The sequence below is a fragment of the Anabrus simplex genome, chromosome 8 (genome assembly GCF_040414725.1).
Source record: "Anabrus simplex isolate iqAnaSimp1 chromosome 8, ASM4041472v1, whole genome shotgun sequence".
NCBI lineage: Eukaryota > Metazoa > Arthropoda > Insecta > Orthoptera > Tettigoniidae > Anabrus > Anabrus simplex.
In genome coordinates, this window is record NC_090272.1 from 32,110,360 (window position 1) to 32,131,293 (window position 20,934).

At 39.5% G+C, this 20,934-nt stretch overlaps 1 protein-coding gene across 1 annotated transcript in view; it reads right to left on the reverse strand.

Annotated features, from left to right (window-relative positions):
- eff (ubiquitin-conjugating enzyme E2 eff) overlaps window positions 1-20,934 on the reverse strand; it is a 68,427-nt gene that overhangs the window by 9,531 nt on the left and 37,962 nt on the right. The window contains exons 3-4 of the mRNA XM_067153088.2: window positions 10,659-10,690; window positions 1,358-1,435 (exon numbers count right to left, since the gene is read on the reverse strand). Of these exons, the coding sequence (XP_067009189.1) occupies window positions 1,358-1,435; window positions 10,659-10,690 (110 nt within the window). The remainder of the gene's footprint in view (window positions 1-1,357; window positions 1,436-10,658; window positions 10,691-20,934) is intronic.

The following is a 20,934-nucleotide window of genomic DNA, read 5'->3' on the forward strand; positions in this document are numbered from 1 at the left end:
TCTTGCATGGCTCTTCGAACTTTGTAAACATGTTGTCAGGAAATGCAAAGAAAATCTATGATATGAAGAATACTCGAAAAGAAATGCGACTATCGATTGTGTAGAACCATACATAACAGAGTTCTATCACCCCTGACCTCCAAATAGTTCCCGTATATCTCAAAAGATAGCACTAAAGTTCAGTCTGCTGGGTCTGCTGCTAACACGAGATAACTCTGGACCGGTCCGCAACGCTCGGCTAGGCAAACACGAGTTTTCTCGGGACCGGTCCGCAATGTGTTAACTTGGCAAATAGTTTGGGTTGCTGACTATGATGCAGTATACCAATTTACATTATAATTTAACTAATATACTTTCATGGAAGCACACTAGCTCACTTAGAATTTCACAAGTGCTGACCAGAAAAGCTGCTGATTAGACCCTGCCAACACGAGTTCGGATATTAGGTGCTGTAACATCTCGGCAATTACTCCAGAGCCTTTTCAGATCCGAACCTACCACTCATGGCGCCAACTTCCACCCATTTTAGCTTAATGACAATAAGCCACTTGACAATGTTACCGCCACTACCTCACTATGCTACGAGAATACATTTCTTCCTCAGGCTGAAACTCGATATCGCAAACACTGAGTACACAATTCAACAAGAAATTTGATCTTGAGAATAACTTGAAAAGCCTTTCTTTCCAAACACACAAAATGAAGGAACTGAATACAAGCTACAGATTTTTAAAATTCAATTAGCAAACTCATAAAAAATTATAAAAACTTAACATTTCTCATTGACAAAGTCTTAAATTACTGCCAAAAAACAAGAGTCTCAAGGTATTTTCTTTTTACAATTTGCTTTATATCGTGCCGACACAGATGGGTCTTTTGGCGACGATGGGATAGAAAAGAAGGAAGCAATCGTGGTCTTAAAAGACACAGCCCCGGCATTTGCCTGGTGTGAAAATGGAAAACCATAGAAAATCATCTTCAGAGCTGCCAAAAGTGGAGTTCAAACCCACTATCCCCCGAATGCAAGCTGATAGCTACGGGACGTAAACCACACAGCCACTTGCTCAGCAGTCAAGAGCGTGAGTGCATGCAAACATAACACTAGTCTATTATACTCCTCTTGACCATAGCAGATTTGACAAAAGTTGAAATAAGCTCACTCTAGGATTTATCACATTTGGAAACTAGCAAACTTCATGACCATCACAACTACACTAAAAAAAGGTACCATTAATTACAAGTATATTCCACATGCCTGCTCATCAGCTTTGGTAACTGCAGCTATCCCTATACATGTAAACTTAAATCATTAATCAAGCCCATGAAGCAATAACACATGCTGATATAGAAATCTTACCTTTGGAGGTTTGAAGGGATAGTCTGTAGGAAAGTGTATTGTTAAAAAGAATACCCCTCCTTGGTACGGACTGTCAGGCTGAAACAGAATAACACATTAACAACATTATAGGTAAATACTGAGAGTGGGGGAGAGAGAGAGAGAGAGAGAGAGAGAGGAAAACACAAAATCAATTCCTTTACTTCAATGAATTCCGTTGCTCTATGAATTCGATAATGGGTCTTTCTAACACATGGACACACGCAAAATTTCAAGACTCCCATATAGGATTTTTTTTGGGGGGGAGGGGGGATACAGTATCAGAAGATTGCACAGGATGAAAATGACTGCCTTGAAAACATCCCTTTCTAACAGCACGGCCGCTTTTGAGCGTCTACCAGCATCAAGATGGTTTCAACATTTGCTATTCTAGTCCCTCAGTATTGTGGTATACATTAGCAATGCATTAATTGCCTATTGTCTGGCCAAGAAATATGGGAGGACATGGGCAGCCTCATTGTTTTCTTGGGTAATAACATTGAAACCTGATGTCTACTTCTGTAGAAAGACTAGAAGAGACAGAAATTGCCTACCCTTGAAAAAAAAAAGAGATGAAAGAAGCAGAAGACCCTAGCTAAACTACGGAAAACTAAAAGAAAATCAGCAGCAAAAACAGCACAAGCCCATAATATAACTGCCAGTACCTTAAGCATCACAGCTGTCATGGAAAACCAGGCTCTCCCATTCAAAGTTTCTCCACAGTTGTGAGAAGAAATTTTTCACAGATTTTGAATGAGATATTAATGAATCTACAGATGAACATTCACATGAAGTGTAATAAGCGAGGATATAAACAGGCATCAGTAAAACAAAACTCCAAATAAAAGGCTTACTTCCGACAATCGTGCACAGTTCTGCTTCCTCAGAAGCACTCGTATAGTGCTGTGGGGAATAGTTCACCTATCTGTGTTAAGATGTCCTGCTAAGTAGTAAACTCTCTTACCTTTTTGTCTGTAAACAAAGTGAACATTTTACAAAAACTTTTGAGAAATCTTTTCAAACCTCCATGAATATACCTCGTATTCACAATACCTTAAATGACTTATAACACTGAGCCACAGTTCTGCTTCCTCAGAGGCACCATTATACTGTTATTGCGAAAAGTATCCCTACCTGTGTTAAGAAGATTTCTTGCGAAGTAGTAAACTCTTTTTCCACAGCGACTCTACAACGAACATGAAAACTTCACAAAAATTTCTGAGAAATCTCCACGATTCTGTACTACCCTTTATGGATAATTATATTGCCTTCAATGATTACACGTAAAGATTTAACTCAAAACTCTTCGCGATGATTCAGTAGCCAGCTGGTATCAAACTGAAATTTTCAGAAGGAACAGGGACTGAATTGCATGACTTTGCTTCAAAGTGATTTCATTTCAAACTACATATGTTTATAAGATCTAAGTATCCACCAGGAATAGAGGTTAGTGTAGATATGATATTGGAGTGGTACTCCTTGATATAGCATTGGGTAACCTGGAACAGTTGGAAGAGATGATTTGTAATGACCGAAACAGAAAAATAGCTGAACTTAGTTTTATAGTAAAGAAAAATTTCAGCATATAGCTACACAAATATGGCAACACAGACAAAATAAAGGGCACTAAGATCTGGAACAGACACTCTCATGAGCAGAACCACAGTCTGAAGAATAGTAAACTAGAAATGAAATGGCATGGCTTTTAGTGCTGGGAGTGTCCAAGGACAAGTTCGACTCGCCTGATGCACGTCTTTTGATTTGACGATCGTAGGCGACTTGGTGTCGTGATGAGGATGAAACGATGAAGATGTCACGCACACCCAGTCTCCGTGCCAATGAAATTAACCAATTACGGTTAAAATTCTCGACCCTACCAGGAATTGAACCCGGGACCCTTGTGACCAAAGGCCAGCATGCTAACCGTTCAGCCATGGACAACAGTAAAGTTCACAAGCTATCACTCCAGCATCAACAACGTCAAAAATCTTAATGATCCAAATTATCGTTTTATATATGATGGAACATAGTTATGCAGAAAATGAAGCTCTAACAAGAGTTCAATGGACATTGTATTCAGGGTGGTTAGTCTCAACATCTTGGGACAATGTGGTGTCCGTGTGATACGTATAATTTTCGTATTTACCTAAGATAAGTCAGAAAACAACGGAAGGGTGTGATTTCACACCTCTAAATTACATTACCCGGAAGTCACCTGCAACCTGCTCCGGCATCTCACACTAGTACTATTTAAGGCAGAGCCAGGAAATCAGGCCAAAGGAAACTAGCTATATGATCATGGTGGGGCTCGAACCCACCCTCTCCTAAAGGTAAGCTCAATGGGAAAACTGAGCAAGAAAGTACTATATAACACTAAGCAGCAAATATTACAGATAGATAGTATAGTAATATGCATAAGATAACTAGGGCTCGGATGTTTAAGAAAAGTCATATTTTTTCTTTGTCTCTATTTTCTTGCCTAATTGGATGTTGGTGCAAATCAGGTGATTATAGTCACAATTAAGTGATTTTTATTTGCCATATAAATGCATATTTTGGTTATTTTTTGTCACATGGTAATATTTTGAGCTATTTTTGTAGAAACGTCATATTTCAGCGGTTTGGCGACAGCTGTAGCTGTGCAAAATCATCGTCAACTTTCCGAATGAAAACTAGTATTTACAAAACTGCTCTTTCGTATCACATCTGTAGTTAATAAAAATGGAATACTCTGCCTCTTCTATCAAGATTGCGCAGGAATTATTTTCCTACAGTTTTTTTTTCAGAAAGCCCAGCATATATTAAGTTGAACTTTGGAATTATATCGAGTGGAATTACTCGTTTAGAAGCTGCTAGCTTAGAAAACCATGCAAGTATTGAAATTGTGAGAAGTGTTGAACTTTCAGCACAACAATCACATGGAATCGTTGGCGTCAGTGTAAAATGGAAACTTTAAAATATGCTTAATCGAAGTGACGGGTTTCACTGTGTGTGCAAGATAAATGATGCTCTTAGAGGAAAAGGTACCAGTACATTTCAAGATGAGTGCATACTCGACAGCAGTGATTCAATGTTATTTAAATATGCACCAATAACATCTTGTGACGTAGAAAGGAGTTTCTCTTCTTACGATTAAAATGGCCATATTTAATCATTTTCGGGTCATATTTTGCAATTTTTACGTCATATTTCGTCACTTTTGAGGTCATATTTGCTTGCTTATTTGGGCTATTTTTAGGTCTTAAACCTCCGAGCCCTAAGATAAAATACACAAATATCTACATTATGTACACCAAATATCCACATGTACACTACAGTTTCAAGGAAAGTTTCGAAGATAAAGCAACAGCTAGCTTTGTTTTTCAACTGGCCTGTTTAGCAAGTATTGGCACCAGAATTTAGGGTCTTCAAAAATGAAAAGAAGGCAGTTTCAGTTAATATGAAAAAATATGCATTGTATAGGATATGGAGAGAATAGACACCATTAAGCTGGAAATTATATGGTATTTACATAATCTGTTAGCTTGGACAGTATCATATGGATAACCACCCAAGAACTTCTTTAAAAAAAATGGAACTGTTTCACAGCATTAGTGTCCGGAAAAGCCTAAGACATCTTTAGGCATGAAAGATGCCAAATGCCTCAGATTACAATGAAAGGGAAAATTGTAGGAAAGACAAGTAAGTGTTGACTAATGGATTATGCATCTAGAGCATTGGAACAGTTGAAGACTAATAAAAAACACATGCAGCGAAGATTGTCAAAGTTCATTCAGGAGATGGCATATTCCTTTGATACATATTTGTTAACTAAATTCTTTATTTGTACTTTCATATTAATTTTCTGAATATACACGTTCAGCAGTTATTGACAGTCTATTGTCCTAGTTTCATTCTTCGAACATTTGTGAATACATACCTATAAAGTACTAAGTTCGCTAAGATTATCAGATCACACAACATTTTAAAAGTCAAAACATGGTTGTGGTTTGAAATACAAAGAAAACCATAAATCAATCTATTTTTTAAAAAATATTTTGTTTTCCTACAGTTTTCAGAAAGCCCGGCATATATTAAGTTGAACTTTGGAATTATATCGAGTGGAATTACTCGTTTAGAAGCTGCTAGCTTAGAAAATCATGCAAGTATTGAAATTGTTAGAAGTGTTGAACTTTCAGTACTGCGCAATCTTGATAGAAGAGGCAGAGTATTCCATTGTTATTAACTACAGATGCGATACGAAAGAGCAGTTTTGTAAATACTAGTTCTCATTCGGAAAGTTGACGATTACTTTGCACAACTACAGCTGTCGCCAAACCTCTGAAATATGACGTTTCTACAAAAATAGCTCAAAATATTACCATATGACAAAAAATAACCAAAATATGCATTTATATGGCTAATAAAAATCACTTAATTGTGACTATAATCACCTGATTTGCACCAACATCCAATCAGGCAAGAAAATGACGATCAAGCCACAAATTATAGAAATAGGCTCAAAGTTTAGCACCTTTTAGATCATTTTCAACCAAATTTCAAGTCATTTTACAAACTCAACCAAAAGCTATCACCAGAAGAAGGAATGATCCCATGGAGAGGGTATCTCAAACTTAGAACATACAACCAAGGAAAATTTACTGCATATAACAAACCATATTGTTAGTCTTGGGGCCTTTTTTTTAGGTATGTAGCATCACATACACCAGGATAATTACAGTTAACTCCTGGTTATTTGTGTGTGTGGATTATCTGGTTTGCAAGATATTCCTACATCCTAAAAAAAAAAAAAAAAAAAAAAAAAATTAAATAAAAAACCAGTACACTAAAGTGCACATTATTTTCACCCTGCTTTTGAGCTAGACTTTCTCCAAGTTGAGTTGTTACGAAATTCAGCTTCTGTGACAGCACAAACTTCCACGCCAAGTGCCAACAGAGCACCGCTCCTGTTACTATCTGTCAAAAGTCTTGCAGAAAATTGAACATTTCTGTTCATCAGTCTGCATAGTATTCAGTTTTCTCCCCTCGTGGCAAAAAAAAAAAAAAAAATTAAATTTAAACAAAAGCTGGAGGATTTTGTACAGAAAAGTAATTGCAGTGGACCTTTAAATTGTAGAAATTTTAAAAAGCCTACATATGAAAAATTAGATGTTGCACTACTAAAACAACTGTAGTCCAACAAAAACAGAACTGGGGAGGCATGGGAGTTTTCATCACAGGTGCAATGTCAGCAAAGAAAGTCAAGCTATACCACAAGTTTTCATTGAATTATCTGTGCTTTTCGTCCATGTCCTCTCCATTAGCCTAAATAACTGGAAAACTGAGCGGCCAGGTGAAGTGAAATCCCCTTCTGAGAAACTACAAAGAGAGGAATTGAGTTTTGTGCAGAGTGGGGAGGCTGCACTTCCAGTATGGAAAGGATTAGTTTGTTAGGATGATATCTACCATGCATGATGCCTCTGTGCAGTGTAGAGGCAAACAAGATAGAAAGAGTGGACAAGATTTCTATGAAACCAAAGTGTATAATTGAGTATAACATATGAGGGGTCGATCAAGCAGACCAGTGCTTATCTTACTTCACTATACTGCATAAGATAAACATCCCACAAAAATTAAGGTGCAAAGAGTTTTTGATGGGACTGGCTGGGGCCTGGTTGGCTGATTACCAAGGTGTGTCGGATCCTTAACACATTGATGACAGGTTCCGAATGGAGGCTGCTACCCCATGTAGACCGCATACTTCAAGTGTAAAAGAAATTACACTGCTACACTCAAACTACTATAACTTGAAAAGTATTGAAGATATCAACCTCAAACTTAGAACATGTTCTAGCTAGGTTGCTTAGGAGTTTGTGCATTGTGATACCTTTCAAAGCAGTACCATTTGTGGCTCCATTTAATAGTCTTTCTAAACACAATGCAGTATGAACACCCTGTTTGTGCCATTTGTGTACTCACCATTTTCAAGGCAGTATGCAAGGATTTCTCTTTACGTCTACTCCCCGTTTAGTGTTAGCCGTTAATCAGAGAAATATCTCATTTACTGTCGTTCAGCACCTCAGTCTGTACATAATTAATCACAATTATCGATAGCCATCAGCAAATGAATATGCCGCGCCATGTTGACATCTGCACTGGAGCTCCAAGGAATAGCTCTACATATCCGACATCATTTTGTTAAATACGTGAAGGTTTAAAAAAAAAGAAAGGTAGATGCAGCGATAATTTATATTCCATGACTACACCGTCTGGAACTCATGATCTGCAGCACAATTTCATCAATAATCAAGAAAATATAAGGTGCATAAAAGTGAGAATTCTCGTCGACTGCCACCTACTGTCAGCTGAGAAACTACGAGAATTCTCAGGGCTCATCACCCATGTGGCACATCAGACAATAAATCTGCAAATAAATTTTGAAATACTTTGTCGTCACAGGGCACGTTGCCATATGCACACCATCTTGTAGTTTCCATGGCTACAAAGACCGTACAATTAAAAAGGTACATCGACACTAAAAATCTAAGATCCCTCTACTCCATGACATGATTGAAAGCAGATAAAATTATAGCCAACAGATAGCACAACAAGCTACAAACAATGCCCGTGCGTAAAAATTGAGATCTCCTGGGCCCATCAACAACCGCTGGCCGCAGTACTACGGAGATCTCCGGGGCCGGAAGTCAACGTGTTAACCTTCTCCCTCTTCAAACTTGTCCAAGAGGGCTCCAAGTAAGTACACACCAGGAGACTGCCAGGTCAGATAAAGGATCATGTCCACATTGAAATTCCAGCTACAGGAGTGAAAAAGAATCCTACGAGAGTGTGCAGAGTGTATTCTAGCAAAGACAAACAGGTCGAAAGTAGGTACATCTGCAGTAGTAGTTTTGTGCTGCTTCAGCGATCACTGCTACACAACCTACCACACAAGAAAACATTAGGACACTTTCAGAAGGTCTCCAATAAATTTCAACACAATCAGTAAAACGTTAGAGAAGCTAGGCACATTTGATTCTATACATGCACTTAGCATTAAGTTGCTCAGAAAATGGCTGGGCAGAGGGAATGTGTAGAGTGAGGAGCACTGGTCAGTAATGTGTTAGAGTGCCATAATTAAAATTTGGAAATACAGAGTGTATAGATTAAGACTACACACTTCTGCACACAAGAATCCCCAAGCGAGTGCCATATGGCTTGTGTCAAAAAGTGTTGACAGCCGAGGCAGCATGATGTTTAGCTCTATCGCGATGGTTAAGTACACTACAACGGAGAGAATACTTCTGATCGAGTGTTATTTCAACAAGAAGAAGAAACCAGTCAAAAAGTGCCATCGAAAATTTTGTATAGAGAGTTTTCCGGTTCTACAATACCATCGAAACATTATGTGCATCAACTCATTCACAAGTGGTGTAGTACTGATTCCATAACTATTATGGAAAAACAGCGAAGGAGAACAGCTCTCACACAGGAGAGGTTAGAAGAAACACAGCAAGACTCCAAGTCAGTTCACGTAAGTCACTTCGGAGAGTAGCTCGGGAAACTGGTATTTCACATTCGTCAGCTCTGCCCCACGGTCTAGGGACAGAATGCCTGCCTCCAACCCAGAGGAAACAGGCGCGATTCCCGGCATGGTCAGGGATTTTTACTTGGTCCTGAAGGTTGGTTTGAGGTCCACTCATATGTGATTACAATTGAGGAGCTATCTGAATGTAAGATGGTGACCCTGGTCTAGAAAATCAAGAGTAACGACAGAGGATTCGTCGCACTGACCCAGCGTCACCTCGTAATCTGCAGGCCTTAGGGCTGGGAAGCAGTCACTTGGTAGTCCAAGGCCCATCAGGTCTGTTTAATAAATAATGTCCACGACGGCATCGTGGATACAAACTCTTTTTTTATGAGTGACGAAGCATAGTTTCATTTGAGTGGATATGTCGATTCACAAAACAATAGGATCTGGGATAGAGAGAACCCGCACATTTTATAGCGGACACCTCTGCACCATATGAAGGTGGGTGTATGGTGCACTGTCAGTGTCCGATGAATTATAATGCCTTGATACTCCGCTATGAAGTCTTAAAATATTCTTCTTCTTAAGACGTCGTCTCCAAACGGAGGTAGACGATCCACACGGCCAGCTCTGATCTTGACATTGCAGCCATGCCATGTGAATTTATTGGAATATCTCTCAGGATCTTTAATGCAGTGGTTTCCCGTTGCCTTCTGCATCCTAATGCCGTTGACCAAACTGGTTTCTCCGCCTTTGGGAACAATTTCTTGTCCCCAGGACAATAGAGTGCCCTTACCCATACCCGCTCATCCACTCTCAAAGAGACTGTTGGCACTTGGTATAGGGGATCTCCTTATACCGGGAGATAATCGGTCCATACATTCGTTAGCCGCCTGCATATAAAATAATTTTTATATGCAGTCGTTGCCCCCTCTCTACCACGGGGAAGTGAATGTCAGGATTTCACCGTCATATACTCCTAGTATAATTCTGAAAGTGGTCAGTTTATGTAGCTGTTACTTCAAAGAGCCTAATTAAAAAAGCAGAATGCAAACTAAATGGCCCAGCAATGAAAGAAAGTGTGGATGACACCACATGACTTCCCAAAATGTTGAATAATTAGAGAGTAAAAAGAACTGATGAACCAGCAATCTGTCTTTGAACCCATTGGTGACTGGTGAGGTTTTCGTCTGCTGTAAAATATATGACATAGTTGACATAATGACATAATGGAGTTGATTTTCATTCAAAAATTGCTATAGAATCTAGATGTTCAGAAAGCTAGATTTAATTTTATTTCAAAATACAGAAAAAGAATTCAAATTATGAACTAAAGTATGAAACTATTAAATGAAGATAATGCAGTAATTAACTTCACTTGGCACCAAAAATCTCTTAGCAATATGAAATTACAGTCAGGAACTCACCAGTAAAATCTGGAACATTATTGACACTTATAAAACATACCCATTTTTTAGATTTGACGGTTAACATTAAAAACCTACCTCTCACTTACATTAGATCCTAAACATGTGACTATCGCAAACCTGAAACATTTTTCATTAAGACAATTTCACTGTTGCAAAAGTTGTAGAAGCTGAGATTTAAAAAATATTTTAAATGACAAATTTCTGAAGGTTGTAACATATACCAATCGCCTAAGTGGTTGAAACAAATATCAAAACTTGTCCTCTAAACAAAATATTTTCGGACTACTGAACAGCTTCTCTTCAAACTCCTCTAAACTATATCTTCTAAAATAAATAACATACTTACTGGCCCCATAATTGTAGCCTGCCAATGGAACACTGGAAGAGAAGGAAAATATATTAGATATATTGGTGTTATTTCACTCTGAAACAATGTACACATCTTAAAATATAGTCACCCAAATGTTCATCTGGTTCTACCTTTTTCTACACAGCTAAAATGTTGGGGTGGGAGGAGGGAAAACCCCTCTTGTATTAAAACATGGCAGAAAAGGTGAAACATTGGAGTTGCTGGCTGGAAAACTGAATTTCAGTACTGCCAACTGGTATTCAAGAAGACTTTGATTTAACACACCTGAATAACTAAACTTACTTGGGTATAATCCTTGTGTATTCACTCCAGCTTATAACACACTACCTCAAAGAAATATTTAGAAATCATACTTTAAAATCCTTGTAGAGGAGATGTGTTCATTACCAATGCCAGGGATCCACCCAATCTGTCCAAAAAAGGTACATTTACTTTTATAACCTAATTAAAGATTTCATGCGCCATTGACTATGAGCCAGCCAGCTGCGAGCACAGCCATTGGCCGACATGACATCATTCCCGGAATTCCTATCGTGCTGCTTCCGTTACCAACCTGCGCAAAATAAAAACACAACAAAAAGCTTGGAAATAAAAAACGTAAGGGGGTCACACTTGCTTCAAGAGACTCTTTTAACTATCGCTGCGACACATACTGCCTGCACGGCAAGAAAAAAGTTAATTTAGTGGTTGTAACCTCTATATATATAAATAAAAGTAACATTTCCTCAAGAGATCGCTGGCAGATCGGAATGATGCTTGTATTGGCAATCCCGTGATCTAAAAATAAAAGAGCATCGCGGGTCACTGAGCCTCCGTGTACAGCGAGCGGAGTACACTAGGGCTATGCCGTTTTCCTGTACAATATTGATACCATGCAGGCTAAGAGACATTCTTTCTTAAAGTTAATTAAATACTTCTTGAAAAGAAATAAAACACTTCGAGGTTGAAAAATAAATCACGAAGAGATCAAGAAGGAAGGAGGAAAATGATGTTACTTTTTTAAATGGGCTTAACATCTCTGTCATCGGCCCCTAATGGTATGTGACAAAGCGCAATGATATGATTTATCAAAATTTCAAAAGCCATCCACTGACTCGAATTCAAAAAGACAAAAAAATGACTAGGATATTGAAACAAACAGTGGATCCAGTCCCCAATGCTCCACCTTCCCATAAAATAGCTTAAAAACAACAGTATAAATGGAACATGGGACTGCTACCAAAGCATAATCATATCGACGATGCTTGTTGTCCAAAGGGTTACCAGCCCCTCGTAATGGTACTAATCACTGATAAAGCAGATCCATGATGTTCCTCATATAGTGGTATTAATCAGAGGTGATGAATGCAGACCAATGGGATTCTTAACATAATTGTACTACTGACAGATGATGCAGACCCATGGTGTTTCTCACATAGCGGTACTAATCACAGGCAACGCCCAGAAACGAGGTGTTCCTCACATAATGGTACTAATCACTGGTAAAGTAGACCTATGATGTTCCTCATATAGCGGTATTAATCACAGGTAACGCAGACCCATGGTGTTCCTCATATAGTGGTATTAATCACAGGTAACGCAGACCCATGGTGTTCCTCATATAGTGGTATTAATCACAGGTAACGCAGACCCATGGTGTTCCTCAGATAGTAGTACTAATCACAGGCAATGCCCACACCCGTGATGTTCCTCGCACAGTGGTGCTAATCACAGGTAACATCGACCCAGGGTGTTCCTCACGTAATGGTACTAATCACCCGTAATCTCATGTTACAAAAACCATCATCACAGGGCGAGTTGGCCGTGCGGTTAGAGGTGTGCAGCTGTGATCTCGCATCCGGGAGATAGTGGGTTCGAACCCCACTGTCGGCAGCCCTGAAGATGGTTTTCTGTGGTTTCCCATTTTCATACCAGGCAAATGCTGGGGCTGTACCTTAATTAAGGCCATGGACCCTTCCTTCCAACTCCTAGGCCTTCCCTATCCCATCGTCGCCATAAGACCTATCTGTGTCCACGCGACGTAAAGCAACCAGCAAAAAAACATCACAGGGTCACCCCTTTTATTTGCCTCTTACGACAGGCAGGGGATACCACGGGTATATTCATCTGTGTCCCCCTCCCATAGGGGGTGAAGAATGAAGGCATTTGCTATGAAAAGATCAAGGTTAAGTTAGGAATGAACTATAATACAGCTATGGATATGAAAACAATTCAGTAGTGATATCTGTGTGATGTGGCATAGGAGAATAATGCACCCTGAAGTGAAAGGTAATAGATGCAGGGGATATGATGGCATGACTTGGCCTTTTTAATTATTACAAGGTAAGACTGACACACCAGTGGCAATTGCAAGGATCTTACTGCAGTCCCCTAGAAGTGTATCACATTTTACTCATTTGTGAACGGACAAACCATTTGATGTCCCAGAATAGTATATTGTAAAATATACACGTTGAAAGGGCTCTATAGCATAAGTGTGAAAGCGTATGTTTTACAATGGTCATTTCTGCAGGTGTGTAACATACTATTTCTTTCTACAAATGTAAACCAATTTAACTGCTCAAAGAAAATTGCATACAGGTCGGAATGAGTTCGAACGCAAGATAAACACATAGGTGTATTTATTAACAACACTGTGGAAAAAATTTCAACACTCTGCAGAAAAAGAAATTTTCAACAGCAGTTTTCTTAACGGAAACACAGTCTTTTTACACTCAGAGTGACTGAAGAACTTTGTAGAAAATGTTAAAGGGCAACTGCACACAACTGCATATGCCACACTACTCTCCTTTCAGCTTTTTGATATCCACTGTAGGGCACATGTGTCTCCAATCTATCTCACCTCGTTTGACTATTATTTTATGTTGTTCCACCTGACGCTTCCATTGCACAGCTTCTTTGTGCAAAACGCTGCATTTATTATTTCCAGTAATGCAGACAAACAGTTAGTGCTCCTCATCCTGGAGCAAGTCACATAAAACTATTTGCGGGAGAAGCAGCACGTTCATAGATCAATCGACACCTGCAGTGTGGAGCATTTGACTCTGTAACTTGTTGACAGTCATAGCGAAAGGGACACTCATGAGGAACTGCAAACGCTTGTACTGGAACGGATAGTTGTTGAAGACGAGAGGGATATGCAGGATGAACACACTTTCTCTAGGCCACTGTCTGTATGGTCCCTTGATCACATTTCTTCGTAGCGACTTCACCAGTCAAAATGATTTTTTTATATCAGCCGCCTGGTTATATTTTGTCATCAAGATACCCAGTTTTCTTTGCTTGAACGACGGTCTTATTATCGGGGTACACTTCGGTGATTAGTTCAATGACTAAGAGGAGGTTTGGAAAGCGGAAACTGAACTTCACCACTGACCTCAATCATTGTATCCTCTCTAACCTTCAACACTAGGTCAGAAAACTCTCATGCAAGCGAATCACCACTGGTAAGCAAGAACTTTCTTCCGCGAGACAAGAGGACATATTGCTTCAGGCCGGTGTCAACATGCATGCCTCAGGTGATTACAGAGAGATTCCAGTGGAAGTCGCCAGATGACAAGAATCTAACCCCACCCATTAATCGGGTATTGTTTATGCCATGTAGCATGCAGTTTACTGCTTCTACCATTTTCTCGTTTGCCACAGCGCACTCATCCCATGAGATGAGAACACAATCGCGCAGCACCTTCGCTAAATCATTTTTGAAATACACACAGGACACTTAGTGTAGGCAAGAACAATTGGTATTTTTAACATGCAATGCACCGCCCTGCCTCTTGACAGCAAGGTTACCGTTATTCCAGTAGATGCCACCACTATGTTGCCATCACCTCGAATCTTATCCAAAATCAGATTTAATAAGAAAGTTTTTCCAGAGCCCCTTGGGACATCAACGAAAAAATGATGAAGTTGTATGAGACAATGGTTTTCTATGTCGATACTATAAACGAATTAATTAAGCGTCCTATAAAAAGAGGGCTCAATCTGCTATTTATACAGTCAACCAGCCACATGCCCCATGTCATGAGAATAGAAATTAGGAAGTCTTGACAGTGCAAGACACTTAGAAAAGTAGTATTTTACTGTCCAATTTATTCAATGAATTTTATTTAACAATTCTCTTTGATTATCTTTTTACACTGACAATGGTACATATTTTGGCTTTATTAAGCCACTGTGAGCCATTAAATTTCACATCTGGTTAAGATAACATAAGAAAAAGTAGCACAACACTAAAAACTCATAAGTTAACTTCGTAATAAAATGTTTTTAAAATGCTTCTAAATTTCAGTTATTTTCAACAATGTTTCATAATAACCGATCAACGAACAAATCATGTATACATAATACTTGTTAAAATGTACCCTCAATGGTTACTCAACTTTATCATGTATCCTTTTAATTATAATGCTAAGTCAATTTTTGCATGTACTATGTGTAAGATGTATGAAATTTTAAATTATAAGATATACCCCAACCAAATGTTGTTTCAACAAATTCTGTTGCATAGTTGGAACGATAAAACTGAAGGCCTATAGGACATAAATTATAGGAAATTGTATTCTGAATAACTTTTGATATGTAGTATTCACCGACAGGACAGCTAATTGAAATAATAACATTAAATTATTATTTCAATCAAATATCATCAATACGGACCAAAAATGATATTTATTACATGTAATGTAAGGACAGCTAATAACACATATTTGAAATTACCCCTAACTACCATTTCACTCAGTGTGAAAAATATTACTTATAGCCTGACATGTAGCGTCTTATTGCCAGAATTTACGTAACGATTATCTTTAAATTCTGTTCAACCATTTTCTCATGGTGCACATACAGACATGATGGAAAATTAACTCTGCATTTCCTTCTTCTGTGGTCATAACAAATGCAGAAATACCATCATTTCTTCTTTTAAATTCTGAGCAATGTACAAACGAAACTCTTATGTTATTTTTTTTTTTTGCTAGGGGCTTTACGTCGCACCGACACAGATAGGTCTTATGGCGACGATGGGATGGGAAAGGCCTAGGAGTTGGAAGGAAGCGGCCGTGGCCTTAATTAAGGTACAGCCCCAGCATTTGCCTGGTATGAAAATGGGAAACCACGGAAAACCATTTTCAGGGCTGCCGATAGTGGGATTCGAACCTACTATCTCCCGGATGCAAGCTCACAGCCGCGCGCCTCTACGCGCACGGCCAACTCGCCCGGTCTCTTATGTTATACATACAGAAAGTATAATATAGATGAAAACACAACCCACTGCTGAAGGCCTATTATCCATACACCATACCCAAACATGCTATATCTCAACGTTATTTTTTTGCTAGTTGCTTAACATCGCACCGACACAGATAGGTCTTATGGTGACGACGGGACAGGAAAGGACTAGGAATGGGAAGGAAGCGGCCATGGCCTTAGTTAAGGTACACCCCCAGCTTATGCCTGGTGGGAAAATCGGAAACCACAGAAAAACACCTTCAGGGCTCTCGACAGTGGGGTTCGAACCTACTATCTCCCGGATGAGAGCTCACAGCTGCACGCTCCTAACTGCACGGCCAACTCGCCCGGTCTCAACTTTACAGAAACCGAGTGTCTGTAGGGTATTCAGCCCGAAGGCTGGTTTGATCGTCAACAGTTCCACCAACAGCTGTCATAGTTAGCCTAGGCGTCACTGAAGAGGCATACTAGGGAAATGAGGAGTAAGGTAGTTTCCCCCGTTGCTTTCCTCACCGAGCCAGAAGTTGCTATTACGTATCAGTCTGCCAAGTCCACTGAAATGCATGCACCAACCGACCCTATGAGTGATATTTTCACACCATTCATAACACGGACTGACTGCATAAGGAATGGTATTATTAGCATCGCTCATACCTCCGTCACTTTCATATTGCCAAAGCCAAGGATGAGACTGAGACAGGGCAATGAAAGTAACAAATTTATTCTACCCTATACCAGAAGACATAGCACATGCTAAACACATCTCACCGGCAAAGGCATCTACAAGGGAACATCGGCGATCGTTAAGTCTCCGATCCAGCAAAGAATTCCTACTGGCCAATGCTAAGCCGGCACACTAACTGCCTAGTGCCACACCTCTTCACTTCCTCCCCACCCCCTTCCTTCTGGTTCAGCACAGCACGTTTCCCTTCTCCCCGCGCCTGCCCGTCTGCTTAGGTGTTGAACGGGACTGGCGCTATACTTTGCATACTCTATCAGCCTTCCTCATGGCTCTCCTTTGTAATTCCCACACTGTATTTGTCGGTTTACTTTTTCTGAAAGGTTTATAAAAATGTTTGTGACGATTCCTTAAGCGTAATGTCGTTGAGCGTGTAAAAAATTATTTTGCATCTTCAAGCAAATCACGGAAGGCGCGGTGAAGAAGGTCTGCTGAACCTTCGCGAGCTACAGCTTTATGACGCGATTGAGGGTGTGTTAAGCAGTCAACTGTTTTCATATAGATTTTGACGCACACGAGGTGATGTCCCACTGCATGAAGCGTGGTCTTTTGCGCTACATGTGAAATTTTAGGTTTTAGTTTTCAGCACAGGACCGTCTGATATTTTAAAAAGTAAACTCTTATCCTCATCCCGAGGTGGTGCAGCTCTTTTCAGGCACACCCCCAATGAAGGTGAGCTGCATGTACCATTTCAGTTACAGACCAGCCCTCCTGCCATTCTTAAATTTCTGGCAGTACCGAGAATCAAAACCGTGTCCTAAGGACGGCAGCTAATAACACTAACCAATACACTCAATGAATATACATATAACAACATGCATTTTAATTATTTTTATTTTATTTTTCAGAGCTATTTTAAAGACATAAAAAGGTCTGGGCCTAAAACCGGATTTTGGTCGCCCGAGGTACTAAATCTCATTTCATTCATTGAGATCCTCTATCTGGGCACGTAATTTCTTTAAATATAAAGATATTTAACGTTGTTTGAAGGTGGATGATTTATTTAATGGTGGGTGATATAATTTAATTACTTTCACAGGTATGTCAATGTCCGCCTCTGTGGTGTAGTGTAAATTTGAAAAAAGTGGTATGAGGGCTGAAATGGGGTCCACTCAGCCTCGGGTGGTCAACTGAGCAAAGGTGGGTTCGATTTCCACCTCAGAGCCATCCTCGAGGTGATTTTCCGTGGTTTCCCACTTCTCCAGGCAAATGGTGGAATGGTACTTAAGGCCACAGCCGCCTCCTTCCTTCCTAGCCTGTCCATTCCAATCTTCCCAACCCTCCACAGGGCCCCTATTCAGTATAGCAGGTGAAGCTGCCTGGGCAAGGTACTGGTCCTCCTCCCCAGTTGTATCCACAACCCAATGTCTCAGACTCCAGGACACTGCCCTAGAAGTGGTAGAGGTGGGATCCCTCGCTGAGTAAGAGGGAAAAGCCGACCCGGAGAGTGAACAGATTAAGAAAGAAGGGTGTATGTCCATTCTAAAGGACACCACTGACAGCTTTACTGTGGTTGTAGAAGAAAATAAGCATTTAAGCGTAGGTAGGATGCGGTATTCCATCCTACGTTTGACCACATCCAATTGTGCTTAACTCGGGGTTGTACCCATGAATGGAACAACTCACCAGAATTAGCAGGAATTAAAGTATAACATTTGAATAAAATATGGGAGGGGGTTCTCAATGTTCTCACGTATATTTAATTCAAATCCATAATTACCAGACAAGGGATCCACATAAAGTTTTAAATGAAACAGTCACAAGCAACATTTTGTTTAAAAACTTGAGTTGACGTAACATCAGGTGCTTCCAATGCAACCTTGAGGTGATGTAACATCATGTGCTTGCAGCGCGGATCCGTACTTAAAGCTAAACATTTGTCAGTACTCGACCAACAGCCTGAACACGAGGAAAAGCCAGCCCTTCCTATAGTATGTCCATACCTTTTACAACAACATTATAAGTTAATATGTATTATTTTCATACTTTTACACTTGTTTTTTTATTTTCCTTATTTTACAGTTGATGTCAACATGGCTACATTTTAAACTCATTTTAACTAATTTTCACGACACTCATGTGGAATTAAATTTAAATTTTAACACTGATTATGGACCATAGTGTCCAAAAACTGGTTATGTTTAAAAAAACTGTGTGCTGATACGACTGTATATAATTAATAATAATAACAATAATAATAATAATAATAATAAAATAACTACATCAGCACTGTTTATAAGATTATAATTAGCTATAAAGTATGTACCAGTACAACTAGTCTTAAAGAGTAATAAGAGCATTTCTTTAAAAATTTATGTACCGGGCGAGTTGGCCGTGCGCATAGAGGCGCGCGGCTGTGAAGCTTGCATCCGGGAGATAGTAGGTTCGAATCCCACTATCGGCAGCCCTGAAAATGGTTTTCCGTGGTTTCCCATTTTCACACCAGGCAAATGCTGGGGCTGTACCTTAATTAAGGCCACGGCCGCTTCCTTCCAACTCCTAGGCCTTTCCTATCCATTGTCGCCATAAGACCTATCTGTGTCGGTGCGACGTAAAGCCCATAGCAAAAAAAAAAAAAAAAAATTATGTCCTTAGGCATTTTCCAAAATGCTAAACTAACAGCTGATTTCTAGAATAGTGTTCTCTTTATATGGGTAAAATAACTTATCATAGTCCATTTTTTAATATGAAACAGTTCCTCATAATATGTAATCTAAGAACCATCTATAATGTACAGATTTTCTTCCATCAGAATAAAAGATCTAATGTTACAGTTGCTCTAAAACAGCTTAATTTGATGATGTGCTATAGGTATTAGCCCTGTTTTTCAATGTTGATCCAATATTGTGGGGCTGAAGCCATGCGTTGATTGACGAGATATCTTGAAAATTTCAATTTTCAGGTGGATTAGAATGAGTTTAGAACGATCTCGAACCAACACTGACCTCGAGCACCAAACTGACAAGCATAGAGCATCGCAGTTCCTCACTAACTCTACGGGAAAGTTGGAAAGTGGTGATATCGTCAGACTCGTGTCAGCAGATTTACTGGCACGTAAAAGGACTCCCGTGGGACAAAATTCCAACACCTCGGCATCTCCGAAAACCATCAAAATGGTTAGTGGAACTTGAAAACAATATTTTTTTATTATAATTATTTTAGCACAGCTCTGACAATGATTATAGAGCATTTTCACTTCATCGTCCCCTGTGATGACTCATTGCTGTCATACTGATGTGTCTTAACACTGTACATGAGGATAACAGGCAATTAATAAGCAAAATTTTCCGCAAAAATGCTATATGGAATTAGCGTCACAAATCGCACCATAACAACAGAGGTGTTCTACTAAATGTTGAAAGGAGGCTGCAGCCAATTGTAGTGCCACAGATAACAATGGTAAACAGTTCTCTATATTGGCTTGCACTTATTTCATTCTGTTTAGTCATGCACGAAATTAAGGAAAAATGTAACGAGAAAATGAGTCGTAATATGATTTATCATCAGTAATGACTCTTTCTTCAACCTGGAGATTTCCTCCGTGTGCAACTAATAGTGCAATAATTCTTGCGTGCCTTTTTAAAAGTTAAAGAGACCCAGGGTCCCTTTTTCGTCACCTCTTATGACACGCAGGGGATACTGTGGATGTTATTCTACTGCCCTAACCCACAGGGAAAAAATAATGATTGGGGAATGAAAGAGACATCTGTATAATTATCTCTTGTCAGGAAAGTGTAAGGCTGACATATTTGAGCACCTTCAAATACCACCAGACTGAGCCAGGATTGACGCTGCCAGGCTGGGATCCGAAGGCTAGCACTTCAATCGTCTGAGCCACTCAGCCCGGCGTGTTCAAATAGGGAGCGGATATTCTGATGGGTTTGTCACGTTATGGGAATACAACAAGGCAGTGCTTTGTCATTATTATTCATCGCTGTGATGATATCATAAAGAAGGTGAAACAATAGAATTCTGGAAATGATTTTCAAGCATTTGCTTTTGCAGGTTATGTAGCGATATGACGTTGCTCAGACGAAGTACACAAGAAACTAAACATCTGGAACTACCAATTTAAGGAGTTTGGCTTTAAAATCAGTCCTACAGAACTAGTAGCAATGAAAGTGAGCAGGCAAGGACACTCACATTATGCTGAATGGAAAGAAATTAGAAAAAGTCTACCGTTTTCAATACCCTGGCAGCATTATAACTCACGACAGCCGAAGCTCAATTGAAATCACCAACTGAGTTCAGAAAGGGGCCCATTTTTAGCACCAAGTCAGGAAC